At 36.9% G+C, this 25,943-nt stretch overlaps 1 protein-coding gene across 1 annotated transcript in view; it reads right to left on the bottom strand.

The window, feature by feature from the left end:
* Positions 1-25,943, bottom strand: part of Ctf4 (Chromosome transmission fidelity 4) — a 454,523-nt gene that overhangs the window by 366,340 nt on the left and 62,240 nt on the right. The window contains exon 4 of the mRNA XM_090376337.1: positions 9,998-10,106. Within this exon, the coding sequence (XP_090232463.1) occupies positions 9,998-10,106 (109 nt within the window). The remainder of the gene's footprint in view (positions 1-9,997; positions 10,107-25,943) is intronic.

The following is a 25,943-nucleotide window of genomic DNA, read 5'->3' as shown; positions in this document are numbered from 1 at the left end:
TGAAGAAAGACGAAAAAAAAGGAAATGTTTAGTATTGAGTTGGTTTATTGGTTGAAGTTGTAAAGAAAATTGATATTGCTAAATTAAAAGAGATTACATGGAATTGTTAGCATTAAGTTAGCGACTTATGGATTGCTGTTGTGAAGAAAATTGATATTGGTGGTTAAGACTGAATTAGTTTAGTGTTTGAAGCTGTAGAGAGAGTTGAGATTGCTAATGGAGAGAAATTTTATGGAAGTGATAGCAGGTATTACAGATTAAATGAGAAGAATGAATAGATTGGATGTAAATGAACACCAGTTATGTACTGTAAGTAGATTTGTATGATAAATGACTTTTGTTTTATATATTTGTGTCATTGCTCTTGAGAAACTGACAACTCACATATAATATATATACTCGTGTGGGGGGGAGGGATATCCCTCAGCTCCTGGAAATTCTCATTTTTTTAACGCAGTCAGGTAGCTTGTGGGGCTTAGTGCTTGAGGGGAGCTGCTGTATGAAAATCATAACAATGGCCACTGATGGCGATACTAAAGTACAGGGAAATAAAAATTAATAAATAAATAAATAACCCCCCTCACAACTGAGATTTGGTTTCCTCACCAAGCTTAACTGTTAGTAGTTTTCTTTTGTTAATACGGATGTAGTGCCATAAAAAGTCAAAAATAAAATGCTTTTATTTTTTTTATTTTTGATAAAAAGGAAATAAGATTTTTTCGAAGATGAGAGAATAAGGAAAGGGGGGGTAAACTGCAACTCGTCTACAACTATCTCAGTGCAAAGCACCAACCAGCACAGAATCCAAAAGGACGTTTTATGCCGCTAATTAAATACATACCAAAATTAGATCCAGTTTAAACGATAACACTATTGAGTTTCTTAAAAGCTCACATTTTATTCAGACAGGTAGTGTGGATGCTTATTTTTTTTGTTTTTAGAATAACTGTATGTTTAATAATTTTTGCTAGAATATTCATTATTGTAATAAAAGTTTGATTTAAAACATGAATTCAAGTAATTACTTGTTTTTTCCTTACTTTATTGCACCTAATTGTCATCAAAATTTATTGAGAAAATGTTTTTCTTTTTGGAATACCGTTATTCGGTTTCATATATTAAAAATACCGAAATACCGGTATTGTGAGCACTACTGTCAACCACATAAGACATCTATGCAGTTAAAAATTAAAACATCAAATTAGATTAAAATACACAAAAAACACATCCTGTAAATGAGTTTGTAATACTGTCCATAGAGAACTGTGCGTGAAAAAAAATTTCAGTAAAATGGATACCAAAAGATTTGAATGCACAATGTGTGAAGTTAATTCATGTGAAATATGCCCAGGATTCAAACAAGTTTGTCAGCCAACTGATAATCATAGATGAAATCTGTTAGCTTAACTTCTGTTCCACAGAAAACAATGAAGTAATAGTAATAACCATATAGGTGTAAGGAAGCCGCAGACTTTTTCTGAACTGACAAAAAATAAAGGAATACATAATAAAAATACAAATTATTTGCTTCCCCCTTCACATAGGTAACTATTCAGTTGGCTTTTCAATTTATTCAAACTGTCAGCCTCAACTACCTATGAAGGTAACCTGTTCCAACGCTCAACAACTCGCTGGCTAAAAAGAAACTCCCTACAATCTAGTCAAAACCTTTTCCCTGTAATTTGAATAAATGGCCTCTAGTTCAGGAATTCTTTATAACAGTAAAAATTCTGTCTTCAATCATTTTACTCACCCCTCTCAGAGCCTTATAAACCTTAATCAGGTCACCTCTGAGGTACCTGGTTGCCTGGCTCCATAGCCCACATAATTGGGGTCTTTCTTCATATAGTCGCCCTTTTGCCAATCTCATCATGCAAATTGCCCAATCTTTGGACCCTTTCAAGAAGCTCAATGTCATTTTTCAGGTGAGATCTCCATACCTGAAAACAGTATTCCAAATGTGGTCTACAATTGCATTATAGAGACTGATTATGACCTCTATCTTGTAGTTGATAAATTATTGACAGGACACCATGGGCTTTCCTGGCTGCCTGTTTACACTGTTCACAAATCTGCCCACATCATAACTCCCAAATTCCATTCTTCCTCTACTGTTTTTATTCAATCCCATCAAGTGTATAATTTATTCTAGATTGCTATTCTCCAAGTGTAAGACCTTGCATTTTGCTGTATTAAAACATTCTTGAAGCCTGTTCAAGTACAGTCATCCTGAAGGAGCACGGCTTGGTACTGCTCAGTAACAACTCTACCAATCTTTACATCTGCAAATTTTAACATCACGCATGCTATCCCTTCGTTGATGTCATTTATGAAAATCAGAAACAACAAGTCCAAGAATCAACCCTTGTGGGACCCACTTCTGACTTTGCACCAATGTGAAAAACATCCAATCACAACCCTCTACCTTAAGCAGCCAACCAGCAATCCATATTAGAATTTTTTCAGTAATCCCAATGTGTTCCAGCTTATACAGTAACCTCTCATGAGGGAGTGAGTCACTGGTTAAAGAAATAATGCAGGACCATCAAAACAAGAATGCAATTATACTGAAGTCACAGCATGGATCTGTTAAGGGATAATCTTGTCTGACCATTCTGATTAGATACTACAATGCATTTACAAAAGAACTGGATGCAAACAATAATTTCGATGCTGTTGCACATAAAAGACTGCTGTACAAAGTGGAGTAGTGTGGCATTAGGAGAAAATTCTGCTGGATAAAAGGGAAGAGGAGAAGACAAAGGGTGTTCATTAATGGATACTGCTCTACATGCACTAATGTTATTAGTGGGGTCCCCCTTGGGTTCACACTCTTGGGTCATCTGTTGTTGAGGAAGTGGGTAGTTTGAATAAATTCAAGGAAGAACTAGACAAACTATTGGAGCAGATGGACAAGATGATGTAGATTTTTTTTTTTTTTTGGGGCTGATGTTTTGCTTGTTTAAGCTTGCTTTCTTGCATCATTTTCCACTACTAATACTTCTAATCTGATTTCATTACTACAATCCAAAAACCAAAGAACAGCTATGATGCTATTAATTAGATTTAATCACAATGATCCACAAACCAAAGAACAGTTTATGATGCCATCAAGAAGGACTTCCTTGCCACAAGAAATTTCAAAGAGCACCATGCTACCAAAGGGATGGCAATGGCTTTGCTGGAAAAAGTAATATTGGCTAAGGTAAAGGAAGTCTACACGAGAAGCATGCAAAAGTTCGATGAAATTTACCAGTAAAAGTACGTTGCCGTTACGGCATTTGTATTGTTGCTCGCTCGGTAAACAGATGGTGGGGGTTATCGGTCTGGAGCAGAAGTCCCACGGAAGCTTGAAACCCTCCCGAAGTAGAGGGGGAAGTGACCTTTTTTTCCTGACCTTTTTTTCTTTAGAATCACTAATTGAATTAATTAATTGAATCACGAACTGAGTCATATTGGAAGTTCTGCCATCGTAAAAAATGTTCGTAACGTAGTTTCACCGGTAAACTTTTTTGAAGTTTGCCGTGCTTCTCGTGTAGGCTTCCTTTACCTTTGCCTTTTTTTTCTTAATAAATCCACTAGTCCACCAGTGATTGTAAAAAAAAAAGGTCAGGTTACCCCCTCCAATTTGGGAGGGTTTCAATCTCCCATGGGATTCAATTTCTACTCCTGACTAATAACACCCACTGTATGTTTACTGAGCGAGAAACAATACAAATGCCATTACGGCAATGTACAGTCGGTCCTCGTATAACACGTGTTTACATTACACGAATTCGATCATACACGATTTATAAATAGGGGAACGTTATCTTATATAACACGAACCGAATTTGCTTATGCATGATTCGCCTTTGTGTTTACAAGAAATGGCAGTCGAATGCGGAATCACCCCAACCGAACGCAACACGATAGGAATGAAGAAGATTCTGAAAATGTATTTATGTGTTTTATATCAGTGAAGGGGAAACACATTTCACCATAATAATGTAAAAACCAACACAATTCCAGCTATCGATATAATCGCAAATGCAATTAGATGGAGTTTACTACCAGTTTATAACAGATTCCACTAGCAGAAACGAAACTGGAAATTGTTTTTATTGTTTTATGGTAATAACCCACAGAAATGTGCTTTAGTAAAATGTGGGGTGTTAATAGTGTATCTCGGCCTTTACGGTGTTGTTTATTCAGTTGCTATACGTGCGCAGCTTTGTTTATGTGTATTAAGCGTGCCTCCTCGTTTTGTAATTGTGCTTTATTCCCTAAAAACTAGTAAAATACTTAAAAGGTGTGAAAAGGAAGCGTCCTGGCGAAGACACTGCAGATTCAGAGAGAGAGAGAAAAAAGCAATATCGATAAACAGAGGCGGACTGGATCAAAAATTCTTACCCGGGAAAATTTATAGTGGCCTCATACTACGGTTTATGGCCAAAATCACACCGGCCTCCGGCCCACCGGGATTTCCCGGGTAAGGCTTATGGCCAGTCCGCCTCTGTCGATAGAGAAAAAAATATGAAATTGTGAAACGCTTTGAGCAAAATGAAAGACCATGTGATATTGCACGTGCTACAGGCCTAAATGAGGCAACGCCGAGAATTACAAAGAATGCAGAGAAAATAAAAAGAACTTTCATAGCAGGAACAACTCAAAGTGGAATTAAAATCCATCAGATTAAGACACAAAGAATTGGAAGAGATGGAACGGATGTAAACTGTTTGGATAGAAAATCAAACAAAAAACAAGTTTGCTTACGATAGAAGCAAAAGCATTAGCAATATTTTATTTCGTAATAAAATACGTAAGCATTTTATTACGACTTACGTATTATAATTTATACTTACGTATTATAAAATACGTATTTTATTACGACTATTTTATTTAATATAATAAATTTTTTACGAATAAAATACGTATTTTATTCGTAAAAAATACTTTTTTAGTACAGGCATACCTCGAATAACGAATAGGATGCGTTCCACGAAATTACTTCGTTAAGCGAAACTTCGTTTTCAGAGGTAAAAATACTATGGCCAGAATAGGGATACGTTCCTACGTAAAGAAAATGAAAAGCTTTTTTTTCGAACAAAGAAAAGTTTTATTAAATAAACAGTCAACTTACATACAAAGTGAAATCACATTTTAAAATTGATTGCTTATGCTTTTTTTCTCTTTCATTTAACAATTGCCTATACGGAGTTATTGCATTTAACACTGATCGTAACAATAACACTTCTTCCTAAATCAGGATCATTTTCACTAAAAAAATTTAAAACGTTTTCAATGTCATTTAAGCACCTTTTTAAATCTTTGGTTGTTAACACTTTTTCGGCAGGAACTTTAACTTCGTCTTCATTATCTTTGTCTTCGTTGCTAACAAGGTTTTCTAAATCTTCCACTGAAAAACCATCATCTTCTGCATTCAATTAATTTCTAACATCCTCTTCATCGACATTTTCGAAACCTATTGATTGAGCCATCTGGATAACTTCATTTCTAATTTCTTGGATGTTATTTTCTTCTTCTAGTACAACTTCTGGCCATATTTTGCGCCAAACTCCATTTAAGCATTTCTTAGTGACTTCTTTCCAAGAACTATCAATGCTTTCAATTGCGTTTTTAATGGTTTAGTTTTTCCAAAAGGTTTTAACTGTCATTTCCTCTTTATCGTCTAGTTCAGTTAAACTGCTTAATGTTCGACGCAGATTATAAGCTTTAAATGATGCTATTACTCCCTGATCCAATGGTTGAATCAGGGAAGTTGTGTTTGCTGGAAGAAACACAACTTTGACAGGAATGCATGTGTCCAACGTGTTATGATCAGTAGGATGTCCCGGAGCATTGTCTAACAACAAAAGAGCTTTTTCTTCAAAGTTGTTTTTTTTTTGACAATACCGTTTTACTTCAGGACAAAAGTGGTTAACAAACCAATCAGTAAATAACTCCTTGGTAACCCACGCTTTTCTGTTTGCTTTCCATATTACAGGTAAATTCATTTTTATGTTACCTTTTAACGCCCTCGGATTTTCTGAATGGTAAACTAATAACAATTTTAATTTATAATCGCCAGAGGCATTTGATCCAAAGAGTAACGTTAAACGGTCTTTGGCTGCTTTGAACCCAGCAGCTGATTTTTCTTCAATAGAAATGAAGCTTTCTGTTGGTAGCCGTTTCCAGAACAAACCGCTTTCGTCAACATTGAACACCAAATTTGGAAAATTTTCACGTTCAATTATTTCCTTTAGTTTTTCTGGAAACTTATTTGCAGCTTCTCCTGTTAATTTTACACTATGAATCCTGGCCCGTTTTTTTAAATTTCTCGAACCAACCACGAGAAGCCCCAAAGGTTTCCGTAATTTCTTCAGTTTGTTTAGATTTCAGGTGATTACACTGGAATATTTTTTTTTATGTTAAATGGGGCTTGAAATTGCAGACTTCGTTATATCGAAGCTTCGTTATCAGAGGTAACGTTAACCGAGGTATGCCTGTATTAAAAAATACTAAAAATACTTTATTATAATATAATAAAAAAATATATTATATTTTTATTACGTATTTTAATCGTTATAAAATACGTATTTTATAACGTTAAAATTACCCGATTATTTATTGTGTTTGGTAATGTTTTGGTTCCAAATGTGTGTTCAATCTTGGGTGGTCGGCACCTAACCCCACCTTCCCCATAGGGCCTGTTGTTTATATTGCACGATTTTGAATTGCACGAGGGTTTCTAGGAACACAACTATTGTGCTATACGAGGACAGACTGTACTTTTAACAGTAACTTTTGCATGCTTCTCCTGTGGGCTTTCTGTACCTTCGCTGTAATATTCACTGATTAGCTTCAAAAGAGCAAATTCATTATGGGAGAATATTATTGTTCTTTGCTATTTTTTCATTAGCAAATAAAGACCAAATGTCACTGGAAACTCTACAGAGAGATATCCTCTTCTTTCATGACAATGCTCCCAATCACAAAGCTTTGATAACCATGGAGACAACCAATAATTATGATTATGAAGTGTTGCCACACCCATCTGATTCCTTATATATGGATCCTTCAGACTGCTAGCTGTTTGCTTACTAAAAAAATTTGAAAAAATTATGACACTTTAGGAACAGTGATGGCGAGCCAATGGCACATATAAGAAAATATACTGTGTGTGGCCACTCATAAATATTGTATATTACAATAAAACTTCACTGATTCAGATCTTCTATAATTTGGACTGCCTTCTTTTTTGTGTATGCATTAATACTATTTATGCGGAAGATTTTTCACAAACGAAAATATGAATGAAATATCCATTTATTGAAACAAACCAAATGGGTTTCACCCCAACACAGCCTACTGGTTTGGAGAGGAATACATCTTACACACTATATGTAAATCAATATATAGTAATGTTAAATATCAATTAAAAAGCTACATAGATGTTATACATTTAAATTGACTACATTGGCTTCTCAGAATATTTATATACAGTGAAACTTCTCCTAACGGACACCTCTCTTTAACGGACATCTCTCTACAACGGGCATTTTCAAATTCCCCAACTCGCCTCCATTGGTTTTAACGTGTTTGCAGCTTCTGTCTAGCGGACATTCTCTGTAACGGACACGGACATGCAATCTGCACTGTTTCGTTTAGATTAGCACTTAATTTAATCTCCCCATAACGGCCTGCGGGAGTGCTCCCGGCCCTTTTCCAGGAACTTTTCTTCCACGTATTGCCTCAATCGTGTGTTTATTTTCTATTTCCGATTCTCCGAATTTTATCAAGGCTTAGGTCGTGGTTCTAAACCCTTTTTCAAGAATTTTAAGGCACGTGTAAAACTTCTGATGAATTCGGCGTGTGCAGGGAGGGGGAATTTGGTCGGTCTTTTCAGTTTCAGTTTTCAGTTTTGTTCACTGTCGTGTGACGTGCACAATGTCTTCTCGTAAACATTTAACTTTAAAAGATAAAGTCGAACTCATTAATGCGTATGATCGGCACGAGATTGCGAACACAAAAAAATAGTGTTCGCAATCTTGCTGCAAAATTAAAAATCGGGAAGACGCAGGTAAGCGACATCGTAAAGGGAAAAAAATGAACTGCCTAAACAATTTTGGCAACACGGAAATGATCAGGTTCAAAAATCATTCCCAAAAACTGTTGGACTTCAAATTGACAATGTTACGCATGAGTGGTTTTGTCGGCGCACGTGCTAAAAAAATTCCCATTAATGAGCCTATTATTAGGGAAAATGCTTTGGAGGTTGCGAAATCTATGAGAGTAAATGAGTTCAAAGCTTCTGTGGGATGGTAGACAAGTTCAAAACTCGGCATAAAATTTCTTGGAAAACCGTAAGTGGTGAAGGTGGATCTGTTGATACTGGGGTTGTAACAGAGTGGACCGTTAAATTGGAAGATTTATGTCGTGATTTTGAAGCTAAGGATATTTACAACTGTGACGAGACAGGGTTGTTTTTTAAAGCTCTTCCTGAAAAAACAATGAGTCTAAAAAACGAAAAGTGCCATGGCGGAAAAATTTCTAAGGAACGCTTGACTGTACTATTGTGTACAAATATGCTGGGAGACTTTGAACAACCTCTTGTTATAGGAAACCCACAAAATCCTCGTTGTTTCAAGGGCATAAAGTTGAATCTTTTGAATGTTGACTGGAAGTCTAATAAAAAAGCGTGGATGACACGAGATATCATGAGCGAATGGATAAGTCACTTTAACCAAAACATGATTCGTCAAAACAGAAAAATTATTCTATTCATGGATAATGCTGCATCTCACCCGCACATTGAATTGTCCAACATTCAAATCGTTTTTCTGCCACCAAACACATCTGCAGAGTGTCAGCCCTTGGATCAAGGGATAATAAAAAATTTTAAACTTCACTACAGAAAACGTGTTTCAAGACATCTCATTGCAAACATGAACGATTGAACATGTGCGAGTGACCTTGCCAAGAAAATCAGCATCCTAGATGCGATTCAATGGATTTCCTCTTCAGTAAATGCAATTAGAAAACAAACTGTTGTAAACTGTTTTGTAAAGTCTGGCTTCTCAAACGCAAAAATTGAAGTTGTGAACAGCAATGTGGAGCACCAAGAAGAAAAGAACTTCAACATCTATTGATAATGTACGATACTTCCGCTACAAGTGACCCTGGCTACAAAGATATAGACTCGAACCTCACTACAGAAGATGGTGCTCTAGATATCAACGACATTATGATCGATATTTTTCAAGAAGTTCCTCATGAGGATGAAGAAATGGAAGGAGGTCATTCTGTCGAAGAACATATTAACGACAAACCACCGATGAAAATAGAAGAAGCGCTCATACAAATCAATCGTTTAAAAATGTTTTCGCCGCTGAAGAAGATACTGAAGGACTTTCCATGGTTTCTTCACTCCAAACAAATGTTGAAAACAAAATCATCAGCCAGAAGAAGGTGCAGAAGAAAATAAGTGACTGCTGTATGTATGTTTCTTAAGATAAAGTCATAATATGCATAGCACAATTGTATGTATATTATTTACAAAAATATTGTGCAAAATCTGTATATAATTTAATTTAATTTTACATTACACGTTTAACGATTTTTCTTTCTTTTTTTTTTTTTTTTTCCTCCCTCAGACTTCTTGTTAGCGGACACTTCTCTCTAACGGACAGATTTTCGTTCCCCATGGCTGTCCATTAAAGGGAAGTTTCACTGTATATACTGATTCATCTCTAATGCAAATAAATTACATGTTGGATTACTATTACTTCTGTGTATACATAGTAACCAAGAGGTCTGAATCATGTTACACATACTATACAATAAAATAAAAATGCAAAATCAATTGCTACTAAAGTCTCCCATATAATCTGTTAAAAATGAAAATCAAAGATAATAAAAACATAATTTAAGATTTAATTTAAATTATGAACTATAACAGAATGATGCATTTTATTTAACAACTATTTTTAAAAGCAAAACCAATTTTTACACTTACAACAAACTCTTCTTTAGGATCCAAGGAAATGCTTAGTACTGGGGCTTTATGGCCACTTAAAACTTTTTCACTGTGGTCTTCTGTATTCACTATCTTTATATTAAAATCACTATAATACAGTACAAGTCTAGAGTCAAATACAGAAGTGGTAAAATAAGTATGTAACTTCTAAATAAAATATATAATTTTATTATATGCATTACATCAGTTATTACAGGCAGCTCTCAACTTTTAGTATACTTATTCAGATAACTCATTCTTTCAAACAATACATATTGACACTTTTAAATTGACTTTCAGATGAAGTCTTCCAGCAAATCAATAAACTTTTGCGAGTCACTGTATGTCAGGCAGCTTACCTGCTTGCCACCATTTAAGTATTACCACATTTGTTAGTGTGCTTATTGCCAGTTTTGACTGAACACTACGCTTTAAAGAGAAACAAACAGTTTAGTCTGTACAGCAATGATTGTTTATGTAATTATTAAACAATACAGTCACTGCGTGTTGCACAACCTGTCTGCCAACAGTTTTGGAAGCACACCATCATGGCCTATAAAGCAGTGTTCTTATGTGCAATTATTTAACAATTATTTGTCACATGGTCTACTCAACAACGGTTTCTGCAGTGTCACAATCTTGGTCTATACAGTAGGGTTTGCCTGTGCAATCATTTAAAAATTTTAGTGCACCCTTATTGTTTTATAAAAATACAGATGACCCCCGCTTAACGCTGATAATTCGTTCCCGTAAAACAGAGCGCTAAGCGAGCGCCGTATTCCCGTAATGTAACATATGTATTCGTGAGTCACAGTCTATGCCATAGGATATTTCCTAATCAATAATAAAAAGTAGTGAAAAGACGCACAAATGTCAGTCAAAATATTTAATATTAAAAATCTGTACACATTAAATATTCTCCGTTATATATGTATATAATTATGTGGTAAGTAACTACATTACATATCAAAATTAAACTTAAAATGCCAATTAAAATCATGAATTTATTAATCCGTTGGCCCTGGGCTGTTGAGTTTCCGTAACTTTGGTTGATTTTGGGTTGTACTTTGGCCATCTTCTTAGTAAACTAAAAAGGGTTTTACTTTAAAATCCCCACAGCAGCATCACCACCCAACAATAAAGTCAACCAATCCTTCGTCGCTTTGAAGCATGGCATGCTTTTTTTTTTTCTTTTTTTTTTAAGGTGAGCTTTCTTCAGATCATCATATAGGCTAATTGCTTTTTCTTTAATAATATTTAACTAAATGGAATTGTGTGTTAGATATTATCTTCAATAAAATTAATCAGAAGTCTCTCCATTTCAATTATAATAGCCATATATATAAGACAGCTGTTCCACTGCAAGGCCTAGCTGCTTGCAGTTGAACAGCTGTCTTTCCCACTGCTAAAATTAATTCTTTATTTTTTATAATTGTTCTTACAGATGAACCTGCCAGTCCTAAATTACTGAACAGAATCAATTCGCTTCAAAACATAATTTAATTTTCAAATTCAGTATTTTTCTTACCTTAGTAGGCTTCGTACAGCATCCAGACATTGTTCCTTTCTTATCCGCCATTATTAATCTTCCAAAATGTAACTGCATTGCATTATGATTCAATGTTTGAGTAAACTGTCCGTTACGGATGATGTCTAACTCTGTACTGAGTGATAACTAGACTTCGGATAAATGCATATAACACAAAAATCACAAGCAAACTACTTGATCATTTTTTAAAATGTTGATCTCGGAACTACGTACTTTGGCCATCTTCTTAAGTAACAAGTCACCATAGTGCAATTAAATTAGCATGCGACAAAATTTCACTGAGCGTGGGAAATTTTGCTATTCATTTTCAAGCTATTGACTACATCAGATGAAACATTTTTGTTAAACATGCCAAAAATTCAATCTGTACGCTGGTAAAAGAACATTATAGTGAGTTGTGACAGCGTTAGAGTGAGATATGGGTTATAATATAAGAACAGCATTATAGCGAATCAGCGTAGAGCGAACTGCATTATAACGAGGGCCTGCTGTAAGTGAAAAAGGAAAAAAATGAAAGTGCTGATAACAGCAATAAGCATAGATCTCATACACTTAATATAAACGAGACAAAGTTTGGTAATCAGGCATGCTGAAAGGTTGAATCTTTTGCATCAAACAAACAGCAGACCAAGTGGGCAATTAGCATTAGCATTAGTAGAGGCATTTGATGCAAGAAAGCAAGCTTATGCAGCATCAGCCAAAAAAAAAAAAAAAGAAAGTAACATAAATAAAAATAACCACTTCAACTTCACCCCTCTGTTCGTTCGAAATACCTGTCCAGCTGAGCCTTAAACTTATTTAGGCTATCAACTTCCACGACAAGGGATGGAAGTCTGTTCCACCTACCAACCACCCGTTGGCTAAAGGCAAATTTCCGCACATCTATCCTACATCTGTCTTTCCTCAATTTGAATTTATGCCCTCTCAGGTGATTATTCTGAGCAAGAAGAAGAATCCCATCAGCATTGAGCATGCTCAAACCATTCAAGGCTTTGTACACCTCTATCAGATCACCTCGCTGGTGCCTAGTTTCCAGACACTGTAATTCGCAAAACTTAAGCCTTTCTTCGTAAGAGCACCCCCTTGTCCCATTCACCAATCTAGTTGCCCTTCTCTGTACTCATTCCAGCAGCTCTACATCCTTCTTGAAATGAGGCCTCCAGGCCTGTATACAGTACTCTAGGTGTGGCCTGACCATTGCTTTATACAAGGGAATAATCACCTCCTTATCCCTGCTAGAAAAATTCCTATATATCATTGACAATACACCATGAACTACTCTTGCAGCCCGTCTGCACTGCTCAGAGAACTTCATATCTGCCTGCACAACCACCCCCAGGTCCCTTTCATTCTCTAACACTGTCAGTGTAGTACCACAGAGTTGATACGTTGCTCTGGGGTTGCTGTTTCCCATATGTAGTACTTTACATTTGTCAATGTTAAACTTCATTTGCCATCTCGAAGCCCATCTTCTCAACCTTTCCAAATCCTGTTGCAGTAGCATAGTGTCAGTAGTGTCCTTGACAACCCTGCCAACCTTTGTATCGTCTGCAAACTTGGACATTAACCCTGATATACCATCATCAATATCATTTATAAATACAGAAAACAATAAAGGACCCAATACTGAACCCTGAGGGACTCCACTAATAACATTAGTCCACGATGAGCAGTGTCTATTGATTACCACTCTCTGTCTTCTCCCCCTCAACCACCCCTTTATCCATAGCAGCAATTTTCCTCCAATGCCACACTGCTCCAATTTGTGCAGCAGTCTTCCATGTGCAACAGTATCAAAAGCCTTTCTAAGATCCAAGTATATAATATCAAAGTTATTCCCTGCATCCAGTTCTTTTGTGACTGCATCATAGTATCCAATCAAATTGGTCAGGCAAGACTTACCCTTAACAAAGCCATGCTGTGTCCTAGCTATAACTGAAGTCTTGTCTAGATGATCCTGCAGTGCTGCTTTAACCAGTGCCTCCATTAATTTTCCGGGAACAGAAGTTAAACTCACAGGTCTATAATTACTTGTGTCAGCCTTTGATCCCCCTTACTGAATTGGGGTCACATTTGCATATCTCCAGTCCGTGGGTACCTCCCCTGAGTCCAAGGAAGCTCTCATAATTATGGCTAAGGGTTTGCTTACTTCCTTTGCTGCCTCCTTTAATATAACTGGATAGATCCCATCCACCCCAGGTGCCTTTCTTGTGTTTATCTTCAACAATTTCTCCTACATTTTGCTCTCAGTTATTACAAGATTCTCTAGCTTACTGCTAGAGTTGAATACACCTCTGGCATTCCCCTCGCTGAATAACTCCTCATGTGTGAATGTCGATGCAAAATATTCATTTAGTTTGTTAGCTACCTGAGCAGGGTCATCAACAGTTGACCCATCGATCTCAAGTGGACCAATCTGATTCATCCCCTTCCTTCTAGAGTTTACATAAGTAAAGAACTCTCTGCTGTTTTTCTTCACATCCCTTGCCAAGGATCTCTCGTAATCTGCCTACACCTGCCTAACATCCTTTGTAACTTGGTTACAGATCAACTTGTATCTATCATAGGCGTCTGTGTCACGTGTTAATTTGTATGTATCCCATGCATTTTTCTTCTCTGCCATATGACTCATTAGTTCATCTGACATCCATTTAGGCCTAAACCTTCAACAATATTTCTTAGTTGGTATGTAAAGCCTAGTAGCTTCCAAGATAAGTTCTTTGAATGCTTCCCATTTTGAATTTGCTGTTGGCAATATCATCAGTTGATCCCACTGTATAGAATTTAAATACTGTCTCAGTCCATTGTAGTCGCCTTTACGAAAGCAATACCCCTTCCCTTTACCCCTAATGGTAGTTACCTCTTTGAGCAACTCCCACTTCAGCACACTGTGATCACTGCCACCTAGTGGTTCATTTACCTGCAGATTCTTAATGCATGAAGAATCACTACTGATAATCAAATCAAGAGTATTACTCCCTCTAGTTGCCTCCCGAACATGCTGATGTAGAAAACAATCATCCAATAAATCCACAAAAGCCCTGCTAGTGTGTGAGTGACCAGCCCCCAAATTCCAGTCAATATCTGGGAAATTAAAATCTCCCATTATAAGACTCTCTGATTTACTGGTCCACTCTATTTCTCCGAACAGTTTCTTATTATACTCATCAGAGTCATTAGGCCTATAGCACACTCCTACTCTCAATTTTGATCTCCCAATGCTTATGTCACACCAAACTGACTCGACACTGCACTGTCCAGCGATGTCGACTGGCTTCACTTCCTTGGATTTTATGTGTTTTTTAACTAATAGCATAACCCCTCCTCCCTTCCTATCCTGTCTATCCTTTCTGTAGACATTGTACTCCCCAAATTCCAGTTCTGCATTCCTTATATCTGTGTGACACCACGTCTCTGAATTCCCCACAATATCTGCCTTTGATGTTTTGAGCAATACCTCAAATTCATCAAATTTATTTACTGAACTCCTAGCATTGGTGTACACGCAAGTATACATGCACCTGTTCTTTTTCTTAGCTACCCTAACACAACCCATGTGTTTACTTGTACCCCAATGATTCCCAGCAGTCTCTGAAATATCCTGCATCTTATTTTCCAGGCTGCGGCTCATTCCAATAGAAGCAGTGCAAGAATCACTTTCACCTCTGCCAGTGGCTACTGTTAATCTATTAGTCCTTGTATCCCCCCAATCTAGCAGTTTTCCGACCCGCCTAACACTGCCTCGATAGCATCAGCAAACATTCTTGCACCCTTTCTATTTAAGTGTATCCCATCCCTGTAGAAGCAGTCTCTCCTGTTAACAAGTACAGACCAGTCTGAAAAAAATTTTACCCCTCGAGCCCTGCACACTCTTTCCAGGGCCGAATTTATTGACAGGGCTCTCATCATATACTCCCTCCTATCGTGTCTGGGCAGAATTGCAGACACTTTCAATTTCAACCCTAATTCACGGCTTTTTTTCATCAGTGACCTGTACTTGTCAAGTAATTCCGCCGGTCTCCTACTCTTAATATCATTAGTGCCAACGTGTACAACTATATCACCTTTTGTGCCCTTAAAAGATGATATCCGCTCTACAACGTCATCAACTTTTGCCCCTGGCAGACATACCCTGGTCCTGTTCCACCTATCCTTTTTACAAAGCATGTTTCCCGTTTCTCTGACAATAGAGTCACCAACAACTACTAGTTCCTTTGGGACCAGCGCATTCTGCCTTGGGGGTTGCCGCTGTGTTGCGCAATGACCAAGTGCAAGCTCTGGCATTGGTGTGGGCAGATGAGAGCTTGATGGGCCCCTCACTTGTAATCCTTCGAGGGCATCCACCCTGTCCTTCAAGCTCTCATATAGGCCCATAACAACGCTGAGTTGTCGCCTGATCTCCTTACACTCCTTGCATCGCACACATACAAAGACATCCCCCATGGCAGTATCATGTCCCATACTTGACTGCTCCGCAAACATCAAGCAAACAGTGCATCTTAAAAGGCTGTGATTCAGAGGACAACTGCCCCCCTCAGTTCTCCCCTGGGCCACAGCATTCCCATTAGCTTGAGCCTTTTGCTTTGCTGCTCTGGTTTGAGTCATGATTTAGATTTACTTTCAATAAAATTTCAATTTCTGTACAAAATTAAATCCTAATTGCGTGTATTTAATTGTGAAGGAAAAGTATAAAATGAATCAAAGTATAGAAAATAATAAAATTAGTATGCTTTAAAATAAAAGAGATAATTCTGGACACATTTCCAGCATTTTGTAAAAAATGGTGGAAATGTGCAATCAACGATTATGTTAAAAAGACGGCACAGTGATTGAGGAAACAGAAAAATGTTTAAAATGTTTAATCTACACCTTGCATCATTGGAAAGATGCAAGGTGCAGAAGAAATGCATTAACTGAAGTTAATTCTTTGCACTGTGAATTAAAGTTAATTCATCCAAAGGAATAAAAATGGCTTTAGATCATTGTCCAATAACATAAATACACTATTAAGAATTGTTTAGAAAAGTTAAAGTGATTTTGAAACTGTTATTTCAGGGCTGATAATATCACAAAGATAAAGAAATCATGAATGTTTTACTTGTAGTTATTAATGAAGGTTAAATACTTATTTAACCTTCGTTTGTAAAAAACAATTGTAATTGCTTTTCACAAAGATTTCATGTGTAAAAAGTAAAATGTACTTTTATAACGAGAAAATATGCTCTTGGCATTGAAAAATTAACTGTAACACTATAATCACTGGTGCCAATGATGTCCAGAGAGAGAGAGAGAGAGAGAGAGAGAGAGAGAGAGAGAGAGAGAGAGAGAGAGAGAGAGAGAGTATAATTATTGCTAACACAACAGCATGCTTTATGTGGTAATGTACGGAAACCATATAAGAAAGGAGAAGAATATTAACAATATAGTGATACAGCCATACAATTATACAGCTGTAGTCATATACTGTCAAATATTTTATGTCAAATAAAATTATATAATTGTCATGTATTCATTTGACAAAATGGTCTTTCAGAAGTGTTTATTTACATATGCATAGCTACCACATTTGGACTTTCAAAACAGTGGAGATAAGACATTCCTAAGCAGGAGGGAAAACAGGACGTTTTTGGGCTAAAACAGGTGATACACATACAGGAAGGTTTTGCAAAAAGCTAGAGTGCTTCCCAAAAATCAGAAGGAAAATCCAGATATTTTTTTAAGCTCCACACTGCACTCAAAATTAAATTTCACTGAAAAAATACATCATTTTTATTAAAATATAGTCATTGGATATTTTACCAATATAATATACTTTATCTAAGCTGTTTCTGTTTTACTCACCAGATTAAATAGGCTCACACTCAGCACTTCTATTAACCACTGTTAAAATGCCAAGTTTTTCGGATTTTTTTATATTTCGAGCTTCCTTGTGCACTTGCCAGTTCTGTCATCAATTAAGATAACACTATACATCAATTCTTTTGGTGAATAATAATCTATTACATTGTCACATTGAAACTTACAGAACTGATGCTGGAAAACATCCATTTATTGCCATGTGTGTATGTATGTGTGTGTGTGTGTGTTATTTGGTTTTTAGGAGCATTAGCAACTAAGGCCATATTGTTCCAGGGTTATGCAGTGGTCATTCCCTGACCTTTCCGCATCCTCTGTATTTCGTGGTGACGGGCTCGAACCCCGGTCTAATCAAGAAGCGTGTGCTACGCACTGCTGCTCCTTCCCACCTGGCTACGGAGGCGCGCACAGAGGAAGCAATATTTGTAATGTGCTTGTGCCAAGAGAGAGATCAGAAGTCAGGGTAATCCCCAAAAGAAATATATCATTTTGCCTAGAAATCAGAGTGTCACTAAAGATAAGCATAGGAGCAGAAGAATCCTTTTTTGCGAAATATAAGACAAGACTGAGTTTTAGAAGGGTTGAAATCAACTAAGTTGTCTTTGCCTCACTGGAGAATTACCTGAAGATCGGCATTTAAGGAATTGGTAGCAGATTTTCGAGAAGTTGAAGCTGATTGAGCAGGGCAAGGTTTCTCAAAATGGAAAGTGGAATACTGGCGATCATTGATCAGACGGAAGATTTCTAGGTAGTTTAAGAGTTGGTGGTTAATTGATTTCTCCATTACTTTAGAAAGAGTAGAAGTAATTGCAATGGGACGATACTTGGATGGGAGGGATTTGTCATCCTTTTGAGCAAATTTCCAAGCAGAAGGAAAAACACCTTTGGAATAAGAAAATGAAAAAAGGCGGCAAAGAATAGAGTAAGTTTAGGAGCACAGGTTTTGAGAACAAGTGGAGAAATACCATCGGGACCTGGAGCTTTCTTAGCATCAAGATTCGTCAAAATCCTTCTGACATCCTTTTGACGGAAGACCACAGGATGAATTGAATGGAGCGTTTTGGGAATGGTGGGAGGTGTTTTATAGAGATTATTAAGACATGAGTTGGAAGAAAAAGGGGATGCTATCAGGTCAGCTTTATCTTTGGCTGAAGTGACAACAGAACCATCTGGTTTCGACAGGGGGTGGGAGCAGAGATGGGCAAAAGTTGCGGCCAATAGCTTTGGCAAGAGACCAGAATGCTCGGCTACGATTAGGGCAAGAAGCAAGTTTTCTACTCTTAGCCTGTTCAAACTCTAGTTTGAACTGATTAATAACTGATTTACAATTGTTGTGAGCTTTGGTGTAGGCAGAAAATGAAACTGAAGAATTAGAAACAAGCTAATTACGATAAGCAACATTCTTCTCTTGAACAGCCTTAGCACATTTATTGGAAAACCAACGTTTAGATAATGGACGAGATTTTAAGGTGGAGTGTGGGATAAAGGATTCCATTCCTGCAAGAATAATTTCACTGACACGATCTGAGCAAATGTTGGCATCAGAAGTTTTGAAACAGTAATCCAACCAAGAAAAAGAAAATAAATCTCACAGGTCATCCCATTTTGCATTCTTGTAATGCCAAACAACACGAGGTTGGGAATAGCCATGAGATAAAGGTTCCATTGGAGAAGAGACAATCACCAAGTTGTGATCTGAAGTGCCTAAAAGATCTCTCAATTCGACCGTGTACTTGAAGGGTTGTTTGTGAGAAAAAGATCAAGTGTGTTGGCTGTATGATTAGGATTGTCCGGTATTCTTGTAGGTAAATGAACAATCTGTGCAAGGTCATTAGTAATTGCAAAAGCCTCAGCATCTCGACCTGCTGGGTTGGTGTGACTATAAAACGGAAGCCAGCTGGATTTGTGAACTTTAAAATAACCAAGGAAAATTACCTCACTCTTAGAAAAGTTGGACTAGAGAAAGTCAAGTTGCAAAGAGAGGAAGTCAAAGAGCTCCAAGTGATTAGTGGAGTTGGGAGAATGGTAGAGACAACAGATGAATTTGACACAATGAGGTAGAGAGATTTTAAGCCAGAGAAGATCAAAGAGAGGAGATTCCAAATTGCGAAGTCTCTGACAGGGAATATCAGAACGGACATATGCACAAGTACCACATTTGAGGTGAAAGGAATCATACAGCATTGTACAAATATTGGCATGACGTCTTAAAAAAACAAAAAAAAAAAAAAACAAGCATATTGCTTTATTCAAACCAGAAGAGAGAAACAAACATTCTACACAAGTGAGAATAATATACCCAGAACTATTAGCTTGTTTCGCCTGTTTAAACTGTTTTCACCTGTTTTTATGATTCAGTTTTTTACCTTAGAGAGCGATTAATTCGCCTTCTTTCAAAATTTCCTTTGGATCATGAATTGAATATGAGTCATTTGCACTCGCCAGTGATCACATATTTTTCAATTCTGAAAACTGCTCACATCATTTCTGACATCATCAAGCCATTTCTTAAAATAGACTTGTCAAAGATCGCCACTGTCCTAGTAGTATACTTACACATTTAACCAGGGCCATCTTTTGGTGTTCACAGGCTCTAGAAAGTCTTCATTCCAAGACTTCATTACATTACATCAAACAAAATGTCTGTGCATTAAAACTGGATTTTTTGGTTTTAAAGAAGTTTCAAAGTGTTTCTATAAATTTGGTTTAAGTCATTTCCAAAATATTTATTACAGCTAACTTACTTTCAATACAAACTTATTAATGATTTTGCTACCAGAAGCCAAAAAAAATTTATCTTAGAACTTCTTTGATAACTTGTCTTTATCTTAGTTTGTAGAATTTCATTGTTGAAAATTATTAAATTCTATTTTTATAAAAATTTGAAAGCCATAAGCACAATGCCTAATGATTTAACCAAATCATAGGCCCTGCAATTAACCAAAGAGAGCTAATGAATACAAACATAGTGCAAAATCATTTTTTAACTTCAGTGGTAAGCATCAGTTAAAATTGTTTAAATATATCTTTCCCTTTTAGCACTTCCCTCTAGATAATACAGGGTGGCCACTGAAAGACTGAAGGGTTTGAAAAAGTCATAACTTGTTCATTTTTAATCTTTTTTATTTTCTTTTTTTACAGGTTATAGAGCATCCCTTGGAGATTAAAATGGCTACATATGATGTCCAGCAACAAGTAAAACTTGTTGGGTTTTTCTATTCCAGTGAAAGATCAATTATTGAAACTCAGAGAAAATACAGGCAACATTTTAAAGTCCTCCTAGTGATAACATGATTCAGAACCTAATAGCCCAGTTTGAAAGAACTGGATCAGTCGGCGATCTTCCGGGAAGAGGTCCTAAGCGCACTGTGCACACTGACGCAGCGGTGGAAGCTGTACGGCAGAGTGTCCTTGAGGATCCATCTGCCTCTAACCGTCTTCGCTCTGCTCAACTAGGCATCGCCAGAACATCGCTTCAGAAGATTTTGAAAGGGTGGGCAATCTTTCAGTGGCCACATTTTAATCTCCAAGGGATGCTCTATAACCTATAAAAAAAAGAAAATAAAGAAGATTAAAAATGAACAATTTATGACTTTTTCAAACCCTTAAGTCTTTCAGTGGCCACCCTATAGTAAACTGCCAGCAAGTATTCATCCACTTTCACAAGATGGCATGCAGCTCTTTTTTCAGCACACAAATTAATAAGATAAAAATGGCCTATTAACACAAAGTGCTCAATCTCCTCTTTTTAAAATACCCATACTAATCCACATTTTAGGCTTACCATAAAAGGCACATTATACTGAACAACAAATTTTGGGTCATATCTTGTTACGGGAATGAAATTTTATTTCTTGCCGGTAACAAGAAATAAAATTTCATGAGGAAGACTTTTGTAAATAAAATAATCAGAGGTGTCGTGCTGTGGCTGATGAAATTAGGGTTGGGGCACAGGAGATGGGATATGACATGGTTTGTTTACAGGAACCATTCTATTAATCGCAAGTGGGAGGATCTGCTTTCAAGGTTATAGGTTATCGTGTCTCAGCCCAGATTGCTGCATCTAGTGATACTCCTCTTAAGTCTGCTATTGTTGTGTTTAACAATGAATTAGTGATAACATCTATCACTGGAGAATGCTACCCTAATCTTACTTGTGTATTGGTATCATCAGCAAGTTTTTCGCTTTTATATGGTATCATTATATTTCCCTCCTTCTGTAAACATCCAGATTACTTTGCATCATTTAGATAGAATATGTAACAAATTTATGATGAAGAATTTAGTTATTGCAGCTGAATTCAACACTAAATTAGGCGTTTGGCATAGTGGATTTACTGATGTGCGAGGGGCACTATTGGAGGATTTAATACTATGTTATGGTCTCTTTTCAGAATTTGCCAAATAATCCATGGACTTTTTCAATGGTAAATGAGAATTCAAACATTAATGAATCTTACATCTGTTAGAAGGTCTAACTCTGCGTGTGTATGGAATGTGAATCCAGAATTGATAAATAGTGATCACAATACTGTTGTTTATTCTATCAATCTTGGATCACTCCAGGAAAACATTCAGGTGCAGGATTTGAGGATATTCTATATGGATAAGGTGAACTGGAATAAGTTCAGGGATCTTTTAAGTTGGTACATAATAATGAAGCAGTCATCCAACTGAGTACTCGTCTGCCCTGGAGTATGTCAATCTGTCACACATGGTGTCACATAGACATCAGGAATGCAGAATTGGAATTTGGGGAGTACAATGTGTACAGAAAAGATAGACAGGATAGGAAGGGAGGAGGGGTTATGCTGTTAATTAAGAAAAACATAAAATCTAAGAAGTGCATCCAGTTGACATAGCCGAACAGTGCAATGTTGAGTCAGTTTGATGTAACATAAGAAGTGGGAAAGCAAAAATAAGACTCTAATGACTCTAATGAATACAATGAATTGTACAGAGAAATAGAGTGGACCAGTAAATCAGAATGTCTTATAATGGGGGATTTTAACTTCCCAGATATTGACTGGAACTAGTAGGTTGTAGGTTGTTCACTCGCACACTAGCAAGACTTTTGTGGATTTATTGGATGATTGTTTTCTGCAGCAGCAGCATGTTTGAGAGACAACCAGCGAGGGTAATACTCTTGATCTGGTTACCAGCAGTAATTATCGTTGTATTAAGAATTTGCAGTTAAGAACCCACAAGGTGGCAGTGATCACAGCGTACTGATGTGGGATTTACTTATAGATATAATTACCATCAGTGGTAAAGGGAAGGGTTTTTGCTTCCATTTTTGGTCGATTTTGTAAAAGTGACTTCACTGGTCTCAGATGGTTTTTAAATTCTGTACAGTGGGACCAACTGATGATATTACCAACAGCAAATTCTAAGTGGGAAGCATTCAATGAACTAATTGTGGAAGCTACTAGGCTATTCATACCAATTAAGAAATATTGTTCAGGGTGTAGGGCTAAATGGATGTCAGAGGAACAAATGAGACTCATGGCAGAGAAGAAAAATGCATGGGATCCATATAAATTATCAGGCAACACAGAGGCTTATGGCAGATATAAGATATTCTGTAATCAAGTCACAAAGGTTAGGCAAGTGAAGGCAGATTACGAGAAATCTTTGGCAAAGGAGGCTAAGAAAAACAGCAAGGACTTCTTTACTTACACAAACTCTAAAAGGTTTGACTGTTGATGATCCTTCTCAGATTGCTCACAGACTGAATGAGTATTTTGCATCTACATTCACACGAGTTATTCAATGAGGGGAATGCCAGAAGTTTATCAAACTCTAACAGGGAGCTAAGTGATTTGTAATAACTGAGAGCAAAGTGGAGAAGAAATTGTTGAAGTTAAACATAAGAAAATCACCTGGGCTTGACGGGATCTATCCAGTTATATTAAAAGAGGTGGCAAAGGAACTAAGCAAACCCTAAGCCATAATTATGAGAGCATTCTTGGACTCAGGGAAAGTCCCAACGGACTAGAGATGTGCAAATATATCCCAAATTCACAAAGAGGGATCTAAGGGTGACACGAGTAATTACAGACCAGTTTAACTTTTGTTCCGGGTAAAATAGTGGAGTCACTGGTTAAAGATGCATTGCAGGATCATCTAGACAAAACTGCAGCAATAATTCAGACAGCATGGGTTTGTTAAGGAAAAGTCTTGTCTGATCAATTTGATTGGATACTATGATGTGGTTACAAAGAAACTAGATGCAAAAAATAATTTTGATATTATATACTTGGATTTCAGGAAAGCTTTTGACACTGTTGCATGGAAGATTACTGTACAAATGGGAGCAGTATGATATTAAGAGTAAGTTTCTACAATGGATAAAAGGGTGGTTGAGCAGCAAAACACAGAGCGTGGTAATCAATGGACACTGCTTTTCATGGACTAATGTTATTAGTCAAGTCCCACAGGGTTCGGTTTTGGGCACGCTGTTATATTTTATATTTATCATTGACATTTATGAAGGTATGTCAGGCTTAGTGTCGAAGTTTGCAGATGATACAAAGGTTGGCAGGGTTGTTAATGACAGTACTAGCAGTGTGCTACTGCAACAGGATCTAGAAAATTTGGGCAGATGGGCTGAGAAGTGGCAACTGAAGTTTAACATTGGCAAATGCAAAGTACTGCATATGGGTAGAAGTAACCCAAGAGGGACATACCAACTGTGTGGTACTACACTTAGGATGATAGAAAATAAAAGACCTGGAAGTGATTGTGCAGTCAGATATGAAGTTTTCTGAGTAATGCAGACAGGCTGCCAGAGCAAGTCATCGGGTATTGTCAATGATATACAGGAATTTTGATATCAGGGAAAACGAGGTGATTGTCCCTTTGTATAAGGCAATGACCATGTCATGCCTTGAGTTGAGAATGCTGAATTCTGATGGGATTCTTCTGCTTCCTCATATTACAAACCTGAGGATGCATAAATTCAAATTGATGAAAGACAGTTATTGAATAGATGTGCTGAAATTTGCCTTTAGCCAGCAGGTGGTTAATTGCTGGAACAAACTTCCATCTGTCATTGTGGAAGTTGATAGCTTAAATAAATTCAAGGAGAAACTGGACAAACCTTTAGAGGGAATTGTTGTGTGAAATTGTTTTTTTTTATCTGGCTGATGCTGCATAAGCTCACACGCTTGCTTTCTTGCATCACATGCCTCTATTACTACTACTATGCCAACCATGTTCAATACCACTTATTTCAGGCCATGGCGTGTTCTGCAAGCAGTAAGCAGGTTAGACGAGCTTCTGTTCCATGGTGGAGTCCTCCTTTAACTGAGTTAAGACATCAGATTCAGACAGCCAGACCTAACTATCAAAGGAATCTATATTTATCAGACTATGATGTTCGATAATTAAAAAAAAATTTGTAATGAGAAGCGTGAGCAATATGATAATTGTATAGCCGAGAGTAAGTCTGCTTGTTGGCAAAGTCTGGTTACTGAAATTGGTAATAGAAATCCCTACAGTCTGGTACATAAGATTTCTTGAAATAAATTATTATGTCGTGAAATTTACAGCATGGTGATTTGGAATGAACAAGAAACAACTGACTGCGACTCTACCATTCATGCAATTGTGAATAATCTTCTTCCTGAGGATGTTTCTGAGCTCGATATTTTGGAGCAGGTGAAGATATGCAAAGAGAACGGAGAACATGTTGGCTCACCTGACGTAGAGTTATTTCCTTGATTGAGCTTGGCTCTGCAATCTCCAAACTTAATGTTAAAAAATTTCCAGGAATACATTTAGTACAGAATCAAGTCTTGATTAAATTTTATGATTTTTTTTCACATACATTTTCATAAATCTTTTCAACAAGTGTTTGCTGGAGGGTACATTTCCTAGACAGTGGAAGATGGCGCTTAAGATATTGCATAAACCAGGAAAGCCTAAAACAGATCCAAGAGCTCAGTCTAATTTCACTTTTGGATAATTTGGGTAAATTGTTTGAAAGGTTGTTGGCCCCTAGAATCTTAATGATGCTTAAGGATCATCAGTTGTGTTCTAAATTCCAATTCGGATTCAAAAAAGGGCATTCTACGGAGGATGCACTTACATCTCTTCTTAATTGTGGGCATAATTCAGAGTAAGTATGTTCTCTCTGTGTTTATTGACTTTTAAGGAGCATTTTATTCACTTTGGTGGGAGAGTGAATTAAGGTCTATAAGGATGGCACATTGTGATACCTATCGGGTTCTAAGATCTTATTCGGGTTCTACGATCAGGCCTAAGAACAGACCCCTGAGAATATCCTCAGGGGTCTGTTCTTAGGCTGCTCCTGTGGAATGCAGTATTGGATTAATGGTTGGTTAGGAAATCAGAGGAGTATGGTAAAATTGCATATGATTATCTTGTTGTTTGTGTGTCTCGCATTCAAGACAGGTATTGGAACAACGCATCCAGTTTGTTCCAGATGATCTTCAATTCTGGGCAAAAATAAATAAGATTAAAATTTTAACTAAGAAGACCACTTATGGTTTTTAAAGGGCATTTTGATTATGCCAG

Source organism: Mastigoproctus giganteus, chromosome 6 (genome assembly GCF_048544385.1).
Source record: "Mastigoproctus giganteus isolate SK-2022 chromosome 6, ASM4854438v1, whole genome shotgun sequence".
Classification (NCBI taxonomy): Eukaryota; Metazoa; Arthropoda; class Arachnida; order Uropygi; family Thelyphonidae; genus Mastigoproctus; species Mastigoproctus giganteus.
The sequence above is the reverse complement of the archived record's forward strand: the minus strand, read 5'-3'. Positions and strand labels throughout refer to the sequence as shown.